The sequence below is a fragment of the Paramacrobiotus metropolitanus genome, unplaced genomic scaffold, assembly GCF_019649055.1.
Source record: "Paramacrobiotus metropolitanus isolate TYO unplaced genomic scaffold, Prichtersi_v1.0 Parri_scaffold0000001, whole genome shotgun sequence".
NCBI classification, from domain to species: Eukaryota; Metazoa; Tardigrada; class Eutardigrada; order Parachela; family Macrobiotidae; genus Paramacrobiotus; species Paramacrobiotus metropolitanus.
Window position 1 is genome coordinate 918346 of NW_026570221.1, and position 27155 is coordinate 945500.

At 51.4% G+C, this 27155-nt stretch overlaps 1 protein-coding gene across 1 annotated transcript; it reads left to right on the plus strand.

Annotated features, from left to right (window-relative positions):
- The first annotated feature begins 24949 nt into the window (after positions 1-24949).
- Positions 24950-26593, plus strand: LOC129581205 (uncharacterized). Its single transcript, XM_055472164.1, has 2 exons — positions 24950-25762; positions 25913-26593. Exons 1-2 carry the CDS (start codon positions 25332-25334, stop codon positions 25914-25916), a joined length of 435 nt encoding a protein of 144 aa, XP_055328139.1. The 5' UTR covers positions 24950-25331; the 3' UTR covers positions 25917-26593.
- Positions 26594-27155: the final 562 nt, after the last annotated feature.

Genomic DNA, 27155 nt, shown 5'->3' on the forward strand with positions numbered 1-27155 from the left:
TTCCAAATGCATATGGACAAGATCACAGCATCAGCTCGGAAGAAGGGTGTATTCGCCTACATTGACGACATCATCTTCTTCGGAAAAACGTTCGAAGACTTCCTTGAGGCTTTCCGAGCGACTCTCGAATGCCTCCGCGACGCTGGATTTACGGTCAAACCCTCGAAATGCGAGGTCGGAACGGACAGACTGCTGTTCCTTGGACACGTTCTTAGCAAGGATGGAGTCCAGACCGACGATGAGAAAGTGGCCTGTATCGCAGAACAAAGCTGCCCGAGAACTGAACGGCAACTCAGGTCGTTCCTCGGACTGGCCAACTACTATCGTAACTTTATCCGAGGATACGCTCAGAAGACATCGAAAATGTACGAGCTCCTACGGAAGGACAAAAATATTAAGCTCGATTGGACGGAAGCCCACACGGCTGAGTTCAACGACATCAAGAAGGCGCTAACAGAAGCACCTGTACTGGCAAAGTTCGATCCGACCAAAAAGACCGTCATCGAATGTGACGCAAGCGGAGCCGGACTTGGCGCGGTGATCTCACAAGACGATCATCCAATCGCCTATGCCAGTCGAGTCCTACGCGGACCGGAACTCAACTATGGAGTTACCGAATGGGAATGCTTGGCCGTGGTATGGGCGGTGCAGAAATTCAAGCACTTCATCGACCACGGACCATTCACCGTACGGACGGATCACCGAGCACTGCAGAACCTGCTCCGATGCGAGTCGAACCGACCCGGCATCAACCCTCGACTAACGAGATGGGCACTGGCTTTACAAGGACGGGACATAACCATCGAGTATAAGCCAGGTGTTTTCTGCGACAATGCGGATGCCCTGTCGAGATGGCCACTCGAACGTAGTGACGACAAAGATCCACACGAAGAGTTGGACCAAGTCCCCAACTTCGAGGACTTCAAGGACGAGATCAAGGTCTGTACAATACGGACTCTTAGACGTCTGAAGGCGAACGCCTCGAAGAAAAGGAAGAAGGAAAAGGAAAACCCACCGGAAATCCCCCTTCCACCGGTTCTCCCCGGATGCAACGTCATAACCGACTGGGATGACTTGAGTACCACAGAGGTCCGAGTCATTAATATCCCAGCACCGGAGACACCGGAACCGACCATTCGGACCGTCAACACGGCGGAGGATGACGAGCTGGAAGCCGAAGAGACGCTCCCACCTCCACCCGAACCGAATTTGGAACTTCGGAAAGCGCAGTTGCGAGACCCGCAGCTACGCAAAATCATTGATGAACTGGAGAATCCAGAGAAACTCGACCACAAGTCGAAACATCTGGAACACTACCAGATGGCGCAAGGAGTACTGTACCGACTGAAGACGATCAACACAAAGTTGGAACGTTGCTTCGTCGTACCACTCTTTATGCGTAACCAGATCATTCGATCGCTCCACGACGGAAAAACCGGAAACCACTTCGGACGGGAGAAAACGATCGAAGCGTTGAAGTTACGCTACTTCTGGAACCGCATGAATACCGACGCCATCGCCTACATAGAGAAGTGCCGACAGTGCATCATGGCGAACAAGCAACGATGCCCACCACCCGGTAAACTACAAAAGACGGAAGTCGGTGAAGCCTGGTATCGCATCTATGCGGACTTCAAAGGTCCTCTTCCTCGGACGGAGACGAAGGGATACCAGTACATCGCAGTGGTAACCGACCAGCTGACGAAATTCACCGTAGCCCGGGCAACAAAGACGAACACCGCGAGGGAATTCGAACGGTTTTTCGTCAAAGATGTCCTTTTGAAGTACGGAATGCCGACCTTCATCCACTCGGACAGAGGGACACACTTCACAGCGAAGACGTTCGCTAAGGTCGCACGGATTTTTGGCATCCAACATACACTCGGAACTGCCCATCATCCGGAAGGACAAGGACAAGTCGAACGGCAAATGCAAACGATATGGGACGGAATAAGAAAGTTCTGCGATGTGAAAGACGGACACCGATGGCACAGAGCCTTGGATTACGTCGTCTGCGGAATGAACCGAGCCGTCCATGCCGCGACTAAGTTCTCACCGTTCTACATGTTGTATGGCCGAGAAATGACCATGCCACAGGACGTAGTGGCCGGAACGAATACACCGGAAACCTTTACGGATAAGGAACACTACATCCGACGGATACAAGAACGACTTCAGCGCTCGCACGAAATTGCCCGCATCAACATTGACGAAGCATTCGAACGAAATGCCGAGCACTATAATAAGAAGAAGTCGAATCCGACCTTCAAACCGAGGGATAAGGTAACGGTGGAATTTCCGACCAAGGACCCAACTCGGAAGGAACGTTACGATGGAGTTTGGACGGTCATCAACTACGTTGGCCCAAACAACTTACTCCTTCGATGCGAAGACGGACGTGAAGATACGGTAGCCGTCGACCGAGTAAAACATTGCCGAGTCGAGACAAGTCGACCAGCAACTCGGTCAACAGGCCCAGTAGCCGACCCGACAGAAGGGAAAGCTACTCGGAAGCCAAAGCAGAAGCCGGAAGAAACCGTCGAAAAACCTTCGGATCCGACCAACGAAGCGGATAGAACCGAACCAACAGCGAAGAAGAAACGAGGTCGACCTCGGAAAAAACCTCCGACCGACTTCGAGACACCAGCACTGAAGGAACTTCAGAAGCAAGATGTGATAGCTGCTGACCCAGCACCGACCTCGGAAGAAGTCGCTAACGATAAAGTTCAGCCGACCACCGAGCAACCGAAGAAGTCGGATGACAAGTCGGAAACGCCGGTCCAGTCAGCCAACCAACCAGTAGAGGAACCGAAGTCGGCAACAAAGCCAGTTCGGAAAAAGAGGACGGTTAAGAAAACCGACTCGTCGGCACCGACCACAGAGGCCGTTGTAGCCGACTCGGCAGTCCAACCGACTAAGCCCAAGCGCAAGTATACCAAGCGGAAGGTTGACTCGGCACCGACCACGGAAGTCGTAGTAGCCGACCAGCCAGTCGAACCGACTAAGCCGAAACGGAAGTATGGAACAGCTAAGAAACCGAAGCTGACGGCACAACAGATGCTGGAGGAAACTGAAGTCGCTGAAGACGAAGCCCATAAGGAAATCCTGGAACGGATTACCGAAGGACGGGCAGACTCGGAGAAACCAGTCAACACAACAAAACCCAAGACACCTAAAACAGCAGTCATAGCAGAACAGACTCAGTCATAGGGCCATAGGCGTAAAACTTAGAATAAGTTTTAGGTAGCTTAACGGTAGCTAGGTATAGATGGACCTTTGGTGTCGAAATGGAACCTCTTCAGTTGACCGGAACATCTTCAGTTGAATGTACGGGAGTTGGTAGAATTCGAACGCGCCGTATTTCCTTTCCTTGACAGCAAGCAACAATGTCAGGCCGTCATCGACACGACCCACCTTCCAGCGGATCGAACAGCGGACGTAGTGGCAGTGGATCGAACCGATCACAGCCCTACCCGACTTCCTATACCACTCATCGCTCGACATCGCGATCGGATAATTCGCGGTCGGCCACACAGACGCCTTTACCGCAGGTAAACAATCCTCAAGCTAACGCAACGGCTAATGTTTTAGCAGGTCTTACGGTCGGGCCCCAACGTGGAACGATACCGCCGCAGATCCTGCCACCGAACACAGCAGTCGATAATACAGGCTGCTTGTGGAATCTCGGAACCGGCGCGAGTCAGACGACTCCGACAACGGCAGCAGACCCACATGGTCAAATGCCACCGTATCAGTGGTCGGCACCGACCAGCTCGGCATCGACAATGATGACCGGAGCAGCAGCTTACCCGACACCGACAATGGTGCCAGGGACGGCGAACACACCTGTAACGGTTTACATGGTGCCCACAATGGCGCCGGGAATGACTAATATGACTAGTCCGATCTATACGACGCCCACATTGGCGCCGAATAGTTTCGCATATAGTGGACCGCCAGTGCGATTTGTAACAGTTCCGCCTACGTCCGGACTGCCACCTCCACAAATCGCAACGATGAGTATGGTCAACCCAGACGGCACAATCTCGCCACCAAGGCCAGTATTGCTAACGCCGCCGACCTCGCCGACTCATCTGAGGCCACCCGGACAACAGAACCTCTGGATGGACCCGAATGCGACGACCCATTTAATGAACCGGCTGAATCAGCACCGAAATCAGGTCGGAGGGCAGAGCCAACAAGTGCCTGCTTCGACGACGGCCACACAGGCCGCAACGTCGATGCCTCCACCTTATGTGGTCGTACAGCAGATCAACACCAACGGTAGAACTGAAGCGGAATTGCGCCAGCAGGCGATCACAGCTCGTGCTCACATAGACACGATCAGCCAAGCACTGACGCACACTTCACAAATGGATCCAAACCATACTCCGTTTAGAAGGAACTTGCTGGCCGAACTGGCGTACCATGAGAACCGTCTCAATGAAGCTAACAATATGCTTCACGCCAAGGAGCAAAACCACCTCCGGATCTGCCAACAAGCAGTAGCTCGACATGTGGCGCAGAGACTAGGAGACCCGGATCCCGGCCCTCCAAGTCTGGTCGACATACCGACCTCCCAGCCAACTCCGTCGACCTCGACAGGCCAACAAGTGCCTGGCCGAGCACCTTCACTGGAGATCGGAAAACTCCGCGTCAGAAAGGAGGACGCCATGAAGGAGGCGGTGAAACTTCGAATGAAGTACTCCAAAATCCCCCACACGGCGGAGAACTATACCGCCGAGATGGGACGGATAGACCGAGACGAAACCCGGTGGACCGACACGGCCGCCGACATGGAAAGGAAAATACGAGCTCAAGAACAAAACTTGCGCTCGTCCGGAATCTCGGCACCGACCACACAGGCGGTGATCGATGAAGAAATTCGATTAGCTCGGTTGGACGCTTTAGCACAAAAGCGCAACGAATACCTCCGCGAGATACAACAGGTGAAGGAACGCCTGCCCACACTCAATCCGACCGACAAATATCATCAGCAAACCGTCAAAGGCAATTTCGACTTGATTGCTGACTGGACGAAGAAACTGATGGAAAAGGAGGACGAAATCCGAGCACTCCAGCCGACGACAACCCAACCAGCGGTTGTCTCGACGAGCCAACCCCAACAGATGATAACGGTCAACGTAGGCCAAGGGTTGCTACCACTCCAGATTCCGGTTTTCCAGACGAACCCGACGCCGCAGGTCCCACAAGGACCACCTGTATTGCCGCTCCCAACACTGCAGGAGCTACGGGACTTCTTACGGACGGCTGGAATAGTCGTGGAACGAATGGGCGCAGTCCTCGAAGACACGCCGAGAACCGAGGAATCGATGAATATCGATAACGACAGAAGAGCCATCACCGACTACATGGCCAAACTCCAGTCATACCTGACCGCAGGAATGCCGGCGAATATAGAACAACTGGACGCGATCCGAACAAGGATGCGGAATGCCCAGAACCGAATGAATCGGTACCCCCAGCTCCTCCAGAACTTGGACGCAGCTGAACGCCGGTCATCAGACGTACCGATGCCCACATTGGCAGACGTACGGTCCGCCATCCAGACAGGAGACCGAATCCTCGACGGATTAAGGATGACACAAGGCGGAGATGTAGTGGCTATTACTAACAGAGCTCGGACGGTGAACGACCTCTACCGAAGCCTAAGAGTCGCCCGCCAACTGGCAGAACAACACGGCGGCATAACTACGGATGACCAAGCCATCAGACTGGACATGCATTACCGAAGGATTCAACAGATAATCCAAAGCTACACAGGTGGAGCCGAACAACGGGTCCCTCAGCTTAGGTATCATGCGATGGCGCTGCAAATCGGTCAGGATGACCAAACGACAGAAGTTTGGAAAACCATCCTCGACGGCAAACAAGTTCTCCAGGGAATCTACGGACGCATAGCCGACGGAATCCGAGATCCTACCGACTTAGATCCAGTTCGGAAAGTTAACGATCTCATAGCCCACATAGGGCTAACTGAAGATCTTACTCGGTACGGCTTACCCACCACAGAGGTGGACAAGCACCGACTCCGAACAGCTATGGACCAGGTGAAGACGGCCGTTTTGGCGGAGAAACTTCCGACCCAACAGACGGATAACGCCCAACCGACGACGCTACCGTCTGGCGCCGTCGTGACTTCACCGATATCATCGCCCCCGCCACCGACCACGCAGGTCGACAGCGGAGCGCAACCGCCGAATTCCCAAGTATTCGACCCGGCACGACTCCGGACGCTCGAAAGCTTGAAACGGAGGCGGGACGACGCAATCAATCAGTCCAACGCCATTATGGAACGGATGCAGAACCTCCCAACAAGCGGAGCCGACCATCCCCAGAAGTTCCAAATCTTGCTGGACCAGTACAAAGAGACGTCCGACCGCCGAATGGAACTCGACAAATTGATTCAAGTCGAGCAACAGATGATCCAGTTAACCGCGACACCACGGTCGCCGAGGACCATGCAGGCCTTAGCGACACCAGCAGTGGACGGCGAGAAAACATTCGCCGACGCGAAAGCCGCCCTAGAAGAGGCGAAGAAAATTCTGGAGAAAATACGCGAACGGTCACGACAAGGACTTGAACGGTTCGCCCTCCAGAAGATAAACGATTTCACAACTCACATAGAGTTGGTGGAAACCTTAGTCCAGTCCGGACTGCCACAAACGTTGGCACATCAACGGCTAGTACAGCCAGGAGTCGAGTTATTGGCAAAGCTCAACGAAGAGCATCGAGCCATTTTAACCTCATCGACGACGACCACACAGGCCGTAACGTCGAAACCTCCATCACCCGACAGGACGGTCCGTTACGCCGAACTCGCCATAAAGGAAGCGGAAACCACTCTAAGGCGGATTCAGCAACGTGCCGAGAAAGGACTCGAGCCGAACGCGCAAAGGATAGCTTCCGAGTTCGACACTCACATACAACTTGTGAGGAACCTGATACAACCAGGCAAGGTCGAACCAGGAGTACAGTTCCGACTCGCAATGAACAGTATAGGTCAGCTGCGGGAATATGAACGAAGCCAACGCCGGCCAGCGTCACGGAGTCAACATCGACCAGAGGATTCTGACACGGAAGCTTCGGAGGCACTACCGTCGACCTCATCAGCGGCGGAGATGCACTCGGCGATGCGGAAAAACCGCAGAGAAAAGATGTCCTCCATAATCAGTGATGGATGGGACTTACTGGAAGACCTCCAGCGAACTTTTGTGCAGAACACACCAACCGACGAAGAAACGTTGCGAGTGGCACGGCAGAAGATGAACGATCTGACGGCCTACCTGAAAAAGGCAGATGATCTCATCCGCAAAGACGAACCGACCGATGTCGACGAACGACAACTCAGGTCGGTAGTTGAACGGATCACAGAGATCCTCAACAAGGAACCCGAATATACTCGGATTGCCACACCGTCGCCACCTCGCCGAGCACCACCGACTACAACGGCGGTGATGACTCTAGTCGGCACAACGCCTATGGATAACCTACCGGGCAACTTGGACATAATTACCCAAGCCGGACAGGATCTAGCCGACATCTACTTCCACCGACTTAGTGGAACTCTAACGGAACAAGAGGAAGCCGACTTGTCCCGAGTTGATCGAGCTCTACGACTCGAACTCGATTGGGCCGATACCCTAGGCTCATGGGGAACTCCTCCACCAGGCCCGAACCGAGACCGACTAATTGAAGCTTTGCAGTCGGTAATTGACCATGTTAAACAGTATTTGGCAAACCCGGACAAAGCGGGAGCGCCAGTACCGGCTCGGGAGATAGCACCTTCTCCAGTCCCATCAGTTGGACTCGACGTCGAACTCCCATACGTCGACAACGCGGTCGACCAGAAGGAAGTCGACATCGGCGAAGTCGAGAATCAGTACCGAGAAGCGGTCGACGTTATGGAGAAGCTCGGAAAACAACTCCGAGAACTTGACCCGAACAACGCCATGGAGAGACAAATGCGCGATGCCTTGGATCAGCAGTACAGTATCTGCTCCAGGCGGGTCGAGGATTTGTGGAAAATCTTAGAAGCTAACCCACAAAGGGTTCAGCCGACCCCTCCGCAACAACCGCCTCAGCCCACATTGGCTGAGCAACGCGAAGCTCTTAACGAAAAGTTGGCTCGCACACGGAGGATTGCCGAGAGCTTGCAACGTCAAGTCGATTACATGGACGGAACAGATCCGACCATCCGTAACATTCGGACGGCAATTGAAGATCAAATCCGAGTCTCCCAAATGCACATTCAAGACGTGCAAGTCGACCTCGAAATCTTACGGCAGAAGGAACTCGAAGAATTCCGGAAAGAACAACGTGCATCCGGGTCACAACAGCTGACCACTTCGAGCCAGCCGACTTCGACAACAGCTCGGAAACAACCTCAGCCGACCTCAACAGTAGGACCGGCTCAACCGAAACCAATGGAAATGCCCGACCGGCCCATGTCTCCGGCGACAGAAGCTCGGATCATGGAAGCCATACCGGATACCGGCGAATTGGCAAGTACGGTTGCACCTCATATCGTTAAATTACTGGAGAGGGTAGCCGAACTCATCACAGAGATGAGGGCCCGCAGAAACTTCTGCGTCGATAACAGCCAAGAAGCGAATGACTTGGATCGAGATATCCTAGCTTGGGGAAACAACGCCCGGTTCATACGACGACTTTGTCACCCGGACGCCCCACAAACGACTAGGGCTCGACAACACCTTATTCGAACTATCTCGTGGCTGGATACAAGGGTGAACGAGTACGAGGAAGAGAAGGAACGGGACAAGGAGCAGGAATCGACCAACCTGGCAACACATGCCATGGCCGAAGGTCGGCCGTCTCGGATCACAAAGATCCAGTCGGCTCGGAAACCGAATTTTGACTCTGTCCGACTTCCACCTCCAGCCCCACCAGCCAAACCCGACCTTGAATGGATAAAGGCAGTTAACACACAGTTGCTGCGGGCGGACGCCGTCATCACTGAACTTCGTAAGATGATGGACGAAACCGACCAACAGAGTCCACAATACTGTCAGATCGACATTAACCTCGGACACTTGGAGAACAATACCAAGGAAGCCCGATTTATTCTCCGACCAACAACAGTGTGGTCGGCAAAGAATCAGGAGCGGCTGCAAACCTTGACGGCCATGATTCAATCTTTCGTAGATGACTTCTACAAGCGGAAGGAAGCGGAAGAGCAACGTAAGCTCAAGAGGCCGCCCTCCGCCAAGAAGCCTAAGGTACAACCGGTCAAGCCGACACAGAAAGTCTCACCGGTCGGTCACCAAGACGACCCGATGGGCGATGTACCGGTACCAGGGCTTGAAGGAGAAGACGAACTTATGGATACGTCGGAGGAAGTCGGAACGACGGAAGTTAACCGACCTCCAACCGAACCCAAGCCCCTCGAACGACCTACCACTTTGCCTGGGCTCTCACAAAGAGAACCCCAGAGCGAACGAATCGAGGAGCACGGACCACGCAGGCGCCTCTTCCCGACGAAGTCGCCATCACCGGTCAGAACCAAGGAACGACTCTTGGAAATCTTAAAGGCGACCCCTTCCAACCTACCACCGGCTGAAGAGAAGCCGAGTCCGACACGGAAAGTAATGGGAGCGAAAGCCCTGTTCACTCCGGCCGTACATAAGAAGTTAGTCGGCCAAGCTAAAACATTGGACCTTCAACGGATCCTTTACGAAGCACAACTTCAAGGAGGAATCCGAGACCGAACTATGACCGATGAGCAACAGACTCAGATGGCACGGAAAATCCATGCTACGGTCCAGGATAGAGATAAAGTCCTAAGACGGTTGGTGACTTTAAGATGCGGAAAGCAGGAGTTACGACAACTCCCGCTGGATTCGACAATGATCCAGACAATTCAACGGCTCCGCAATCCTAGCATCAACCCGGGCGCCTATACACTGGAAATTCAACCTCGGCCCGGAGAAGAGGTGACCGAGAAGATTCCGATAACAATGTCGGACAGTAGCGAAGAAGAGGAGAATGCGGACAACAACGACTCCGATGACTCCACTAAGCAAAAGGCAGCGGGATCAGCGAAGCGATCTACACCGAAACGCGGTAGATCGCCGGTAAAACAGATTTCACCGACCCGATCGGCATCCCAGCCGACCAAGCTGCCGAGCCAACCAGCAATTGAGAAACCACTCAGGTTCTCACCTCGGAATACCCCTACAAAACCGAAGAAAACCCAAGAGGAGATGGACACAACATCCCCTTCAGAAGCGCGAGTCGAAACTACGGTCGTAACGTCACCACAAAGGGACGAACCGACCTCCATCCACTCCGGCCCCCGTCTAACAATTGACGAATCTCGGACAAACGAGTCGGCAAATGAGTCGGTTAACATACCGACCAAACGGAGTACGGTGAAGGAGAAACCACCTCAGGACTCGTCGCGCGAATTCCATGACGACCTGGCCTTACAACACGTGAAGGACTTGACCAGGTCGGAACAGGATGCCTGCATCGACATGGCATACCCAGAGGATAGGGAACTCTGGCACTCGTTGAGAATCCGACGTGCCAGTATAGTTGAAACACCACGGAAGCTCGGCGTGACCACGACCGACTTACCGAGAAGATGGCCGACGTTATGAAACGAATGGGAGAACATTACCGAGCGGAACGAAGTCGACCTAAAGCCCTACAAGTGGCTACGCCGACTCAACATAAAGTCACCGCTCCGGAACCCAAGTCGACCAAGAAGACAGTACAACAACCCGTCAAGATGAAAGTTCCCCCTCCGATCAGACAACCCTCCGTCCAAATCGACGATGATTTCGATGCTCGGGTCATCAACTCGGCTAACTCCGCGAAATCCCACAAGGATAAACGGAAAGCCAAGAAGGAAGCAGCGAAACAGTCTGCCAAGCCGCAACCGATGGAAACTCAGAAGAAACCGGTCAAGTCGGAAGCCAAGGAACCGGCCAAACCGAAGTCGGATTCCACGGTAAAAACGCCGAAGCCCAACCCGGCCAAACGACATAAGTCGTCCGACGACCTGGACATCTCGGATGCCGGCCCACAAAGGACCGAGCAGAAAGAGAAGACTCAACAACCGCCCGACAAAGAAGCGGTGGAGCGTAAATTCAAAGAAGTCATGGAGCGAACCGGCACAAAGCCGGCTAAGACTTCAGGAGGTCGGCTACGGAAACCGCCGACTCCGACCGAAAAACCTCAGCCCTCCACATCTAAGCAACAGTCTGATGTGGAATCCGACCATATCTCGGACATCGAGGAAAAGGACTCAATCTCCGACCATGGAGAAGGGGATCCATACGAAGGATTCAAGGGCGACCTGAAAGAAATGTTCGACCATGGAGCGGACACTGACGAATCGCAGTGGCCAGCCCCGGACGACGTACGAGAACGCCTTCCGGACGAACAGCCGGACGATCCGGTCGAAACTTTAATCCGTACCGTAAGAGTACACGTGGAAGTTGTCCGTAGTATCCGAAATGCCAAGGAAAACGGCACGGATATCTATCAGTCCTTAGTCCGAGACCTGTCCAACAATATCCAGGCAGGAGGTGAAACCGGAACATGGTTGACGCATCAACTCATGATGCAGATCGTCGCCTGGACTCTGGATTTCGGATTGGCAGTAGCCGTTCACCGACAATGGGGACGGATGGCCGAACTGCTTCCACCGGACCTCATCAAATCACTTAAAAGTGCAGCTGCAAGGAATGCGGACGATACACCGACCAGAATCGCGCGGTGCATTGGATATATTCGGAACCCTCGTGGATCGACTCTGGTCCAAATTGCCCGTGTATACAACGTGATGTACATGGATAAGAAGGGGAACATCGATGAAATTATCAAGTATAGGATAGGCGAACGAATCGCGCTTCTGGTCGAGCAACATACTCTCCAGACGACTAACGCAGAACGCGACGTGCCAGTTCGGTATACCGTGCCAAACTTCATACCGGAACAACATCGGCGTGAATTCAACCTCCGGATGTCTTACGTCAACACGGACAAGCCTCCGGCGGGCACGGAACCGACTGAAGAATACGGCGAATCCAACGAACAACCGTCGGATGATGCAGCCACTTTGCTGCATATAGCTCGTACGGCTGCACAATCGTCACAAAAACGGGTCCAAGCCTTAACCCGACCTCGAGCACCGCACGAACCGACAACATATGTCGGTACGGCAGCAGCTCCAGCGGGACGAGCAAGTACTGCGAAACCAACCCGGAGTGCGAAAGGACGGTTCATACCAAAGGATGTACAGTCACTCCCGCCGCCCTCGCCTATGGAAGTTTCGCCGGAACCGGAAGACTTGACCCAACAGAAGGGAAAGTCGAAGTCGACCAGGACGAAGTCGACCAAGCCGGCCAAGAAGAAAGAACCGAAGTCATCCGAGCTTATCTCGTCGTCTGAAGAAGAAACCGACAACGACGATGACGACGACGAAGATTTCCAAACACCTGGGAATGGATCACCAAAGGACGATGACGATGACGACGATGGGAATGGTAAACCTCCACCTCCGTCAAACTCGGCACCTCAACAGCAGGGCGAGCCGGAAATACCGGACAAACAACCTAAAGAAAAGGATAGCGGTGACAAAGCCGACGATCCTAAAGGCAACGGGGATGAGGGTGGAGTATACATCCCTCGGAAGTATGGCCAACGGATATCACTGACGCCTGACTCCGACCACCAGCCACTCCGCCTTGACTTCCATGAAGACATGATAGAAGTCTTGCCGGACGACATACCTCCACTGGCTAATGTGAGGCTTAAGTATACCGGCATTAAATCAGCCTCAAAACCGAAGCCGAGCGTCTCGGAATACGACGCAGGATGGATGTACACGTTCGCTGCTCTAAGGGCTCTTGCGACAAAGGGACCGAAGTTCGCCACGCCGAAGATCGCCTTTAAACTCCTCCAACATTGGAAGGTAGACGAAACGGGCGACTGGAGACAGCTAAGTCAGAACAACGTACGCCATTACTGTGACCTGGGATACCACGCAGGGAAAATAATACGTACATACACCAGCGGAAAGCGGATGTACTACGAGTTCCCACCGGCTAAAAGAGACCCGGCACCTTCAACATATGAAGGATGGATACACGCCATTGAAGCGTGCATGGGAATGTCTTGGCATCCGGAAGGATTAACCCGCGGAGAAATTCTCCACCAACTCATAGCACGGTTTGAGTTTGAATGGAAGACGGCGGAACCGCAACTAGTCGACCCTAAGTATAAGGCTAAACCAGACCCGACCGCCGGACGGAAGAAATACTCCCTGGAAGACGACCTAGAGTTCGTCCTGGAAAAAGGGCTTGCCCAACAACGGTTTGCCACAAATACCGATAAAATCCAGGGTGGTCAACGGTTCATCGCCTTAAATCCGTCAACTCACCGTTATGGACATTTACCGAAGGAACGATCGACCTCGGCACAAGCGACCGAGCTGGCTGACTCGCACCAAGCAGGTCGGCCAGAGTCGACGGAAGCACCTACTCGGGAATGAGGAAACGCAGAAAGCGTTAGAGGAGTGGCATAACCGACCTTCCTCCATTGACACCACACAGGCGTCACCGACCAACAGAAGTCGACCTACCTCATAGACGACCACAAAGGCGTCTTGAACCAGCTCGAGAACCGACCTGGCCCGACCGTAGTAACTATAGGGTGTAAACTTATAGGATGCAACCGAGAAACGGTTTGCTTACTTTTGTTTTGACAGAATCGAACGGAAGCTTATACGGTGGACTGCCGACAGTGCAGGAATAACGCGACACGGGATAACAACAGGTTGCCATGTGCGGAATGCATCGTGTCCTTCACCAACGAACGGGTCACCGGTACCGGAGCACAGATGCGAGCTCAGGCAGCGGCACTTTACATTAATGTTGTCGCTGGAAACCTGAGTGCATACCGGTACATAGCCCGAAACGAGACTCTGGTGGACCAGCTGCAAGCACACGAACAAGATAATTTGGCCACCATTCACCGCCAACGAAGCGACGACCCAAGATGGGAAGGAACTGTACCACCAGTCTTAACAGATAGACTGTGGGTGTATAGACAGGCGCAAGACGTACACCGCCAATTGGAGGACCAAAAGAGACTTAGGGAGGTCGACAAACGAATTGCCTCAATGAAGGTCCATCCACCGCCGACCGACTACGAACCGGAAATAAAGGTTCGGTTACCGGCACCCACACAGGGTCGCTCGGATAGCGAACAGTTGATCCATGATGTACGTGACGTCTTCGTCGGAGACCCAAACCGACCATTGACGAGCGCATCGGTCACCATGATGATGAACATGCCGGATGGAACCCAACAGCCGGTTACCCTTACACCGGCGACTCAGGAACAGTTGATGGCAATCCCACACAGGGCAACGCCAGTGGTCACACAGGCCCGTCCAACTGTTTCCCACCAAATCCCCCAACATGGAAATCGCACTCAACCGGCCGCTCATCAGCAGCAGCGCCGACCTAGCAAAAACCTAGCGGGACACGACCTTCGACACAGAATTGGTCCTGTTGATCTTCGAGACAGAATCGAAGAACAACGGGCCGTAATCCGACAAGCGGGAAAAGAGCCAACTAGGGCCCCACCAGGAAAACGGACTGGATCCGGAGAAACGGGAATCGGACTTACGGTCGACTTAACAAATAAGTCGAAACGCAATTTCGTCCCACCTGAACAGCAGCCGGAAGCTCAACAAGCGGAACCGGCGGCCGAAGTCCAAGCAGAACCAGCAGCTCAACAAGAGCAGATGGACGTCGAAGTGGCCGACCAGATGGCACAACTACCACACGTAGAAGTGCCGGCCCGAGAAGACCCTCGTTACGACCAAGCCCGACAGCAGGGAATCGAAGTCGTCATGCCACATCCGACCGAGCGAACGAACCACATCATGAACGTCATGAATTACGAGGAAAGGTACCGACCACAAATCTGGCGGATGGTAGAAAACCTTCGTCAGTCCCTCGTCCGATCCGGATATCAGACGCTGTTCGAGCAACACCAGTGGCAGGCCGACTTCAACATGAACGCGCACACAGCGCCGAATGTTGAACACCCGTACACTAGATCGAATGCGTTGCCGTCGATGACCGACCCGGTCTTGCTGAATGTACCATTGTACAGCCCGGACGGAACACGTGCGAGCCAACTAGGAGCTCGGGAATACTCCCATGACGAGTTGGAGAGTGTTGCACAGTTCGTCATCACGGACGCACACCCAGCCTTTGTAATTACCGCGGCTCGGGCAGCACTGGACTTAACCCAGTATCTCCCAGAGGGGGAGATCGACATCGCCCAGGACGGAGTCGCGGCATTCCTGCGATTCATCTTCGCGGCACGACTTGGCAATTACTTTTGCCATTACACCTTGTACGGACTGTACCAAAACGAGATGATACCAGCGGCCTTGGAAACCCTCGTAGCCCAACTTGGCACACCGATGAGAAGTGTTATCCTCGCCGTCTGGATGCGCGACTTGCTGTATACCCACGAACGGTATGCGACAAAGTATGCCTTTCGTGAGGATCACGTAGATCCCAGCGATGACGCGACTCGGTTTATCAGCTGGTACCGCGAGAAGAAGACTTTGCCCAGCGGATTCAACTCGTCACCCTACGAACCTTGGATGTCGGACGACATTGCACCCGGTGCACAACCACATGCGCTGAGGCTCCGTAAACAAGCGGCCAAGGAATCGAGAAAGGGCAAAGCAGACCGCTCCGGCCAGGAGACGGACGAGACCGACGAGACGTCTCAACGGGGTGGCCCGGTAACTTGCAGACCCAAGGATCCAAACATCCGGCCACATGACCGACCTCGCCCGGACGACGAAGAAGACGAAGACTACTTCGGCGGCGACAAACCCGTCGAAGTCCCACTCAGTTGAGATCGAGTTCCCACATTGGAACTCGGTCCCCACTTGGAACAGCCGAGGGGACTCAACGCCGAGAAACGGCATGGTCGAGAATCGACCTGACTGAGAAACAGTCTAGCTGAGAAACAGCACCGTCGAGAAACGACTTCGGAATGGACATTTTTCTTCAGTTCTTTTCACAGAAATCGACCAACCATGTACGCGGCGGACGTCAACGACGACCTTGCCAGAAAGCTGACTACACAAGTCAGTCGGATTCTTCGGTTTGACCCGGACACGAGTGGTTAGACCTGACAAGCCGGCTTTTTCCACCATTCCGGTACGTCTTCCGAGGAATCCCCTGGATAGAACTGAGCAACCGACCTCAGTTCCCCAGTATGGCATATCTGCTAACATAGCAGATCGTCAACCACGTTCTGCGACCATCGGAGCCAACAGAAGCCCCAACCCGCGTTACATGGAGCCGACCGATAGTTACATGGTACAGATCACGCCATTAACTACGACCGGCTAGGAAGATTACTCCGGCCAACCGACTCCGGAGCATAGACTGAGAGGATTACGCTAGCATGGTGCGAAATGCGTCACTGTGCGCGTTTCACACCATGCTTGCCAAGCACCCGTGGCCAACTTCGGAACCGGGTAGCCGAGCAGCCTTCACCAGTGTAAGACGCGGAAATCCCTCGGCCGAACGCCAACAGTGCAGGAACACTCGGATTTCTCTTTACGTACTCAAGCCGACCACAAAGGTCGACTTTGTACTTCGCCCATAACTTGGAGACATTACGGACACAGCTGCGTCAGCCGACCACACAGGCCGGTTGTGCAAGCCGACCACACAGGTCGGCCATGGCGACCAACAAGAGTCGACCAAGAAGAATGGACGGAAGCCAGGAGTGGTTACGTGGCAACTTCACCGGATTCTCCGGTTGAACCCAGACCTACAGGAACTCAACTAGGAACCTGTACCCGGAGTCCAACCGCAGTCTCCCCCGGACGACATCGGGTAAACCAGCCGACTCACCGGTGACCATGACTACGCGCGTCTTGAACGTGCTGCCATTACCTGAAGAGGAACAGCGACGGTGATTTGGCCACCACACCAACGACTCCGCCGCGACCTGCTTCCCCATGTCTTCTATGGAACATCCTAGGCAGACCGGATTAGAACATCCGACCTGCACCCCTTCACGAACCCCGCTGGCGACGACCGCCTGTCCGCAACACCAACGGTCAGTCGGCCTTCGTCAGCGGCAGAGGAACCTTCCCCGATGGCGATGACCACTTGCCCGCAACAGCACCGGCCAATTGGCCAGCGTTATCGGCAAAGACAAATTTCCCCGCGGACGTGAGTGGCCTACCCCCAACAGAAGCGGCTAGGCGTCTCAGGTTCGCGGCACCAAATGATGGAAGAATCGGATCTGACGACCTCAGGGACCTGCATGTGCATGAAGTTTAAACCAAAGAGCTCGACTTCGCAACCGGGGCCACAAAGACCCTTAGTGTTGTAGGTCAGCACAATTGCATGATGAAGCCACTCGGCCAACAGATGCCGGAAGAAATTGGGACCGCGCGGGACTCGGCCGCCCAGAGGCATGACCAGCTAACAGTAGCTCGGATCCGACCCAGAGTTCTTGTTAGGAATTACAGGAGGAACGGAGTTGTGCTGCCGAACATCCTTCTGCCAGTCCAATACTGACCGAAGGATGTCCGAACAACGGGGACCCGGTCAACTGTAGCCGGACGCACAGAACTCCTAATAGAAGGTCGACTTGATGAACGCCGACTAGCCCCACATTGGGCGTAACGGTACAAGTCTTCCCAACCGACCTCAAACGAAAGATCGGAAGTGACCTAACAGAGGTCGGAAGCATACGATAACAAGTCGGAAAGAGTGATTAGAAGCTGTAAACCGACCTCCCAGCGGTTGTTGGCGGGTGAACACAGAGTTCATCCGATCTTGAGGAAGTCGGACATAGCCGACCTTGGATGACAAATAACCGACCCCGAATGGAAGTCGGTAGTGACCGGACAGAAGTCGGAAGGAGGCGACAATGAGCCAGCAAATGCGTTTGGAAGTCGGGAACCGACCTTCCAACGGATGAATTCACCTTTTGGACGGACGAACACACAGTTCATCCGACCTACCGACCTTTCGAAGCCAACCATAACCGACTATAAGTCGGAAGTCGGAACTCCAGTCAACATGACGGAAGAAGAGCGACAGCTGTCTGCGGTGGACGAATTCGACTTGAAGGAACTTGTTTAGCCCCACATGGGCAAGTTATTACAGGTTAACCCTAGTCGACCACCGACGGATAGGATGACCGACCTTGACTACAGGTCGGATGGGATAGCCGACCTCGACAGAAGGTCGGACAACAACGGAACATATTGGACGGAAGTCGACTTGACACTTCCGCCGAAGAAACCTATGATTTCCGATCGGACCTTCGAGCCAGTTCGACTCGGATCACTCCAAACCAGGCTCGTGGTAGCAGACTGAACGGTTGTAACCGACCACTTTTGAACGGAACTGCTGTGCATGACGACCACACAGGCCGCATGATTTACATACAGCTTTTTCCGACCTGAACTTTAGGAATTCGGAACATAGCCGAATTTCCCCAGCCGCCGGTCGACTTACCGGTAGGCCAACCTTGGTCAAACCGACCTCGGTCCTATTCCCCATTCAGAGAGGATGCTTCGGCATTTGCAACCGCAACAGTGCCTCTCTATCCCTGACGGACGGATACGAGTCGGAAGTAAGTGTTTAACCGTGCTTACCCGACCTCGGCGAATGCAACCGGTTACGATGGGTAACTCGGGAACCGACGCCCCGGACCCAGTCTTACCGGATGAAGGTGGACAGGAGACCCCGTGGAGACTCAACTGCCCCGTGGACGTCATCCTAGTCGGAATAGGACCCCCGGACAGATTTTTGCATTTTTTTCTAGCATTTCTCCTAACAAACGGAATTGTATTTTTCTAGTTAGATCTCTTTAACAGATCTGTTTTGTAACCCCTTTTGCTCACTGGAATTGTGATTAAACTTTATTTCATACTTTCTTTCGCGCTGTATAAACTTTCATTACATTTCTTTTCACAATGTTCTCCGATGCCAACAGAAGCAAGAAGCCAGCCAACAGAAGCATCACCGGTCCAACGAAACGCCCGAGCGGCTTCCGGATTTTTCGGCCGTGAGTGGCTTCCACTCATGGGTTCGGAAGTGAAGAAGGGACGGTCGACCAGACACCGGACTCCCACTGCCAGAGGACGCGTACCAGCGACCCCACATTGGGTCCGACTGGAGAGTTGTGCGGTACTGGTGCGGTACCGAGTCGGAGCATCCTTCGCAGGAGCTCGGATTCCCGCCCAGAGGCATGTCAGAGGCGTACGACTGCGCCTGGTGCGTACGGTCCACACAGGACGTACTTGCACCCATCGCTGCCGCTATCGCCTCTCTCGCTGTACGTACGTGTGCTGCTGCACTGCACTCGTATCCGCTGAAGCGGATATACGCAGCGCACACACTGAGCATACTTGCTCTCTCGTCCCTCTTTCGCAGTATGACTCAGCGTTCATACGCTCGCGTTGGATCGAGTCCAGTCTGCGCATCAACACACAGCTGATGGCACACAGCACGTGCTTGCCGCAGTTGCTTCTTTCACGCCTTGACGGACGCTCAAGAGCCTTTTTCAGCATTCACTTGCTTAGCCATCAGTGCTTTGTTCTTGCTTTCCTGCTATTACGCAGCATTGCTCCCCTTTATTGGTCAATAAAGCATCACTCGTTATCTCCTCGTGCTTGTCTGTTACAGTACGTAGTAAACACTACATAACTGCAGAACATTAAACAAAAAATAAGAACTGGCGATATTTTAAAAATTAAATGAAGCACACTTAAAAAAAATCTAGAGTAGGTAAAAATAGCTTCTCGAAACAAAAAGGGTAAAAATGCAAATATACCAAATTAACTCAAAAATTAATGCCTTTAATGGGATAGTGAAAATTGGAAAATAATAATGGCAATGGGCTAATATTAAATTAATCGAAATGGCTGTGCGCCCCATCAATCGGGGCGCGGAGTAAACTGGCTATGCGCCCGTGATAAAATAATTAATGTGGATTTTATTTCTCAATATTTACAAAGCGAGCTTCGCTCAACAATTATATTCAAATGAAGAATTTGTCCCAATTTACATGAGAAGGGACTGTGCACAATACACTCATAGCATTACCACGCATAATCTCCAAACTTAAACGTTGAAACAAAAAACAAGTCGAGCGACTCTCGCCCGTTCTCAAATACAGTTTCTTTCCAATCTCCTTTAAGGTAACAATGCCAGTCTCACACCAAGTGCCAAAAGTCTCGCATGCAAAGGCGACAAAGTGACATCGATCAGTGAGGGACTTGTATTTCCCAATCTTCTCCTTGGAAGCCAGCTCAGCGGCCGCACCGGCACACTTTGAGGTCGCGTCGACATACGAATCCGCCATCGTATCTCTACAGGTCACGTCCCATACTAAAGGCTGCCCGCGGTACCACTTCCAGCGCGTGGCTCCATCCGGACGCTTTCCATTTTCGCGCAAAAAGCCAATAGGCTCTGGATACGATTCAATCCCGGCATTACATAACGCTCGCAAGATAATATCGTTAATACCGTTATGTCGTTCCCTTCTACCAATGCACTTCTTACAGGCCAGCCCATGGTATCCGTTCTCTGCTACATCTTTTCCACATCTGGCACACGAGTGACACTCGACAATTTTAGCGCCAAGCCACAGGCCAACGGAAATTCGAAAAGTCTGATCGTCCAAAAAATTGCCGAACACTTTTGCGGGAAGAGCGTTAAGCCATGCCCCGGCATACTTCGTGCTGATAGCTCTCAACCGTGCTTCGTCTTGCTTACTGCCTCCGGCTTTGCTCCATATCTCAGTGACGTCCCTTTGTATAACAGCATTATCCCATACACACTGGTGAACGCGTGCCAAATCCAGGGGTAACTCTTCACAGGCGGACTCTCGCTTCCAGCATTCACATGCAGCATTGACTAACTTCTCCGTATCGCCATTGTAGATCCGTTAATTAATTATTATTTGTTACCACGGAATTACATTGCTCTGCGCCATGAATTTTTTGTTTTTCGTCTATAGCACCGATAATCTTGCAGGATTTTTTTGTGTTTCACTATTAACGTAACTTCTGCAGCCGAAAGTTTCATTGTTTTCACCGCTGGAATTGTCATTCATGGTAAAGCATTCCCGATAGTTCGCACCGGTAAACCGGCTTTCAGCAGTTCCTGTACGCCATGGCGTTATCCTTGCACTTTCAAATGCATTTTCGGACCTGAATCCATTGCGTAATCGCCATGATAAAGTGGTTATTAGATAATAGTACGCGAAAAATGAATACAGATGTGATCGAATTTGTGGCACCCACTTAAGGGCACTCCCTGTAATAAGGGTTTTGGTTTTTTGCCTATTTGTACTTTTATCCAAACCTTTGTTTTTCAAAAGACCATCCATTTGAAGAGCGTTTTTTTCTTTCTTGGAAAACGCAGTTACTGTAACTTCTCTGGGAATGCATCAAAACCACTAGATCGCCTTAAGGAACTGTTTTCGTTGTAATAGGAACCTTTCTTATTTTCATTTGCTACATGATTGTAATCACTTCAATGAGCAATGTGGCTGATTAAAGGAAAACGCTTACGCCTGGGCGCAGGAGGAGGCGACGTGGCCTCGTTCACCCCGAACAGCGCGGCCGATGATCATGAGCCCAATCGATCCATCCGGAAACGATAGTGGCATGCCGCTACCGCCCGTGTTGTTGCTGGAGATCTTCCGCTCGCTGGACTCCATCGAGCGCTTTCGCTGTCGGCGCGTGTGTGCATTGTGGACTATACTGCTCACCACGGACGGAAACTTTTCCGATGTGCGCGTGTCCGGGAATAATGCGGACTATGGCGAACTGCCCTATCACGCGGACGACTACTGTCTGGTGGCTGGTGTATTCAAGTGTTTCCGCAGCACAACCACGGTGGTGGTTCTTGCCAAACTGCGCAGTCTGAACTTCTCTCAAGCCATCCACATGTCCAGCCTCCTCCAGTGCCTGCTCAGCAGCGGCCGCCTACGGGCGCTGGTATTTCACGGCTGTTCTTTCTACGTGGGCGCCGGCATACCTTTTCCCAATTATATATGGCAAATAACGGAGCTGATCGCGGGGTGTTCGCCGCTGGCTGACAGAGTAGTTCTGAAGAACTCTCGCTTGGAACATGACGGTTTGGAAGCGGTTGTAGCGCTGCACTTCTTCAGCGGGCAGTCACAAGAGGAAAATGAAGTGAATCTGTGGGATCTCTTCGAAAGCGGTTTATTTCTCCGGAAGCCGTTGATTCGATCGGCATTTGCGGAGCGTGTCGATCGCTATGTTAGGCAGGGTGCCATGGAAGACGGCGAAGAGACCGATGAGCTAATGATGGAGGTACGCTGCTCTTAACTTTTATTTCTCCAGTACACATTGCAGTTTGCAGCGATAAGCGGAAATTTTCAGGTCATCTAATTTTTTGTCACAACAGCCACTGACGTGTACGGTGGTTCAAGTGGTCCACTAGTACAGTACTAGTAACTGAGTGAACGAGGGTCGTTTAAGTGAACCACGTTTAATAATAAATTCCATCAACCGATTTCTTCCCGGTTTCCTTTCCCCGATTAAGCGCACCTTCCATATAGTAAGTAGTCTTTAACAGATTAAAGAAAGTGACCCGGTACATGCTGCCAGATTCGGGTACATGCGCAAAAACTTTCACTTTCGCGCACTCCCGCACACATTTTTTGCAGTAGTGCGTTATGACATGAAAGTGAACTGCTCTGTATTCATTGTTGAGAAAACCGTTTGCGCGCGTTAAATTCGGCTCTGAAGTTATGGCTTTAAGAAAATTCAAAACGTTTGAATGCATTTAAGTGTCCAATGTTCTCATTGTGTACTGATCTCCTTCAAATTTTGAACAAATATGCACATCGTCTTAACACGAAGCCGGGATTCTGGTATTTCTTTCCAATTTTAAAATGAACTTAACAATTTATGAGATTCATTTTAAAATTGGGAAAACACTTTTGTAATCTGAATCCATGTCAAAACGGTCTTCGTAACTTTCTACATTTCTGTGCAAAATTTAAAGAGGATCGGCCCAAAACGAGTTTTGGTACTTCTACAGCTGACTGCATTTAAACTTTTTGGAATTTGCTTGTAGCCGTATGATATCTTCCTAACCGAATGTTGCTCGCACAATCGGATTTCAGGTCAATAATGTATACAAATCATTTCGATGCACAGTGTTATAGGACACTGTGAGAAACTGTTTGAGAGTACCGGAAAGTGAAAAAAATAGTAGCAACTCACAATACACAATGGCCGTTGAGCGGCATTCAACGGTCGTTTTTTGGGCCGGCGTGGCATTTGCGCACTTTTACCCTTAGCCACAGTTCAACGAGTTCGATCCACTTCCTACGTCCCACTTCTACTTGACAGCTGTTTCGCTGACTCACTATTCACGACTATGCACTATCCCCGTTGATACCTTACGATATTTTGATAGCTTTGCATAATAAAATTATAGGCGATAAGAGTTTATTACAAGGTACCGGATCGCTACCCTTTCACGGCAGCGAGAGTGAACCGCTTTGTGAGAAAAGCATTAGAACACGCTTCTCCAGTTAAATCCCGGATTTCTCGGAACCTTACAGTGTATGTTGATTATCGGGTAACTTGTCCTTGCAGACCTTATGCTACTATATGGGTTCGGACCCGCGTCTATCCGCTGAACAGAAGACCATGTTGAACAGTTTGGATATGGATGCCTCCAAGCTGACCACATTTGCAGCGTTAGTGTTGAACGAATGGACTGGAAGCGACGATTCCAATCAACCACCGACAATCGAGGATAGTCCATAGTAGGATACTAGTGCCGGATAACTGTTAACGCCTTTCTGTGTGTTTACGAACCGAACGGCTTGCTTGGTTTTGTTTAGCAGATTCGTGATGGCAGAACTATCTTTATAATGATAATAGTATAACTAGTTTTGCACGTGCCCGTGCAAGGTTTACGGATTTAAGCTACATCACCTTGTTGAAATTTATTTATCAATCGTTTATTTACGTAATCGTATTTTACATGGCGAACTAAAGAACGTGATGCCGCCGTTGAGTTTTGTTCCGACACCGTTCTTTGAAGCAGCACAAAACTGCGAGAAATAGTAACTTATCCTGACTTACTAGGCACACTAAGTGCGGTCTTCGTTGAAGCTTCCACACGAAGTAGAACCGCCACTCGGTTGTATCTGTAAATAATACACATTGCACAACGAAATCCATGGCTCTGGCATTTACAAACTGCAGAATATATTGGAAAAAAACCTTAAGAATGCGCAACGATGGTACCAACTTACCGGTCAACTGTTTTGTGACCAAACGACCATAAATCGACTGTGCACCATGGCTTCCGTCAACCAGCATTGCAGCTCACAGCTCGTCCATCAAAGAATTACTGTCACACCGTCCAACCTAATCGCCACTGATACCGGTAAGAAAGCTGAGAATGTTTGTTTCACCGAATATTGTATACCGCCGCAGCTATCCCTATTTAAAAGACTGGGAACTCTTACCGAACAGCTGGCCCACGAACTGCCGGCAGTGAGTCAAAAAGTACAACAACTTCTCGACCACACGCAAATTGTGGAATTCGTTGACCGTCTGGCACAAAACCGTGCACTGACTAAAAGGTCAGTTAGCATTCAGTCAAAACACTTGACAGATTACTCGTGAATCACTAACATGTGTTATTTCGTACACAACATGTTTGATCAGTAGAGCGCACTGAAAACGCCGCTGGCACGGCAGTGTAAAAATCACGCATCGATCACGACAAACGATCCGTGGTACCGGTTAACGTGTGGCAGATTAGCTAACGACGGTTAAACAATAACTCATTTCAAAAAACGGTCGGTTGTAATGGAATCCGAAAAATCTTAGCTTTCGTAATCAGTTTTCTTTTTCTTTCCAAGGTGGGGCGGTTTACCTTCGCCGAGATTTAATTAACCAGAAGTCTAACCAAAGACTTATGATTTGTATTATTCCCGGAAATGTTTTTGTACGAAAATGCCGAACGACTGGTGTACACGTGGCAGTCGGTGGATGTGGAAGTAAATGGACTGCTCCAACACGGTCAAGTCATCCGCTTGGAAGACGTCACCGGCAGCAACCCACGTTTGATCGTGGATTTCAGATGCGCGTCCCAACGAGCGGTGTCAGTCCAATACGGAGCGGTTTTTGACTGTTCGGTGGTGTACAATACCGATGATTATGTTGCCCCCCGCTTTTACCCGTGCTGCGATCTACCGACGCCGCCATGGAAGCGGGGAAGATTGCCGTGCAGGTGCTCTTCCGTGCCCGCCCCGATCATCCTTGGAAATGGTATCCCGGGGCACTGCTCATGTACTTCGTCTACAATAATTGTCTATCCGATTATGCCTGGGTGGATGTGATGGTGGAAGGGTGCTCTGTCCGCGAACTGTTTCCCAAGCGACAGATACGCCTACCGCTTACAGACAGAGCGCTTCACGAGCGACGGCTGGAACACGGCAGCTTTTTGATCCGGACGTGCAGCGTGCCGGATGCACAACCGTACGGAGACCTGTCGACAACGGAACCGGCAGTGATGGCCGCGTTCTGCAATTTATTGGAGCGGCAATTCCATTTAAAAGTAGTATCAGCTGACAACCGGGCAATTGTCTATTTACAGCATCACCGCGTGTCCCGCCGCTATCTAATACTTCTGCAGTAAGTTTAACTGACTTAGGTATTTTGCTAACATCGTTTGCAGCGAGTCGGCAACTGGATATTGTCAAATCGTATACGCAAGTGCCTCCGTTAAAGAGACAAGTTTTTTCGAGAATAAACTTACCAGTCCTTTAATTGTTTCTGAAATAGATAACAAGCCTGGAAAACGTTAAGCGAGGGGTCGAACATCAAAGTGACCGGAAAACCCAATCATTTCCGAATCCGAACGACGAATTAGCGGGAGGGATTACGCAGTCTCTGGACGTTGTAGTCAGCCGCAACTGCACACTGTACGCGTGCACATCGGGGATCTTGACCTTTGTGGCAGCCTAGCTAGTTTCTTCCGGTCGCTAATGCGTTCCAGAAGGTGCTAGTGACCGGTGACCGCTAATATCTCATTTTGCGCCAATGACCACTGCGGCTGGACTATCCGCGCCGCCATTTTGGACAGTGGCACTTGCGGCCATACCAAGAAAAAACGCAAACGCGCACAATGCGGGCAGTATAAAGGCGGCTGGGCGTGCGAGATATTCAAGAAATGCAATGTTAAACTTCAAAAATAATGCTTCTTGCAGTCTCGTATGAGAGTATAATGAAAGTTATGGGAGAGAAATATCGTTAGCATCGCTTATTTTCTGTATTCCATCTATAAATAGCGGCCAAAACATGGGAACGGGATATGGTAGATTTTAATTTTTTGCTGACCAGTGATCAACTTGTTGACCACTGCTATACTCTAGTTTGGAAGTGCTTTTTTTGTACTATTTAATGGAGTTATTGGTTTTATGTAATTCCCGTTCGTCTAATTATCACAAAATTAAACGTTTTTATGCTGTAGACCGTCCATGGGCATTGGCGTTGGCAAACACCCTAGGCACCACGGCTGACCTATGGTCAGCACAAGCTTACAAAAAATTCCCATTCTTAATTGATTTTTTTCATCGGGAAATCCCGATTTTCAAAAGGAAACTCGCATTCCTTCGGGTACCGCCCGCTGGAGGGTTAAATGAACTGTCCTACTTTGCAACAATATTTGGCGCACCCTGAATAATAGAGAATGCAAGTTGAGACGTTTTTCGAAACAACTAGCTGAAGACATGAACCACAAAATACGTACAGCTGTAACCCACCAAAACGTCCGGACGACCAAGACGTCCAGCGGACGTTTTGGTGTTAAACCAACCAAACCGTCGGGGGACCAAAAAAACGTCCGCCGTAAATTCTGCCCACCCGAAATTTTTTTGCGCTCTCGATTCGATCTGAGAGCTTTTTTATCCCGGACACTATGGTCGGAGACTCGGAGTACTATTTCAGCTCGGATACTTTGCTAGGAGTACTAGTTCTGCCCGGAAACTTTTGTCGGGGAACTACAAATTTACTGTGTTTCAGCCCG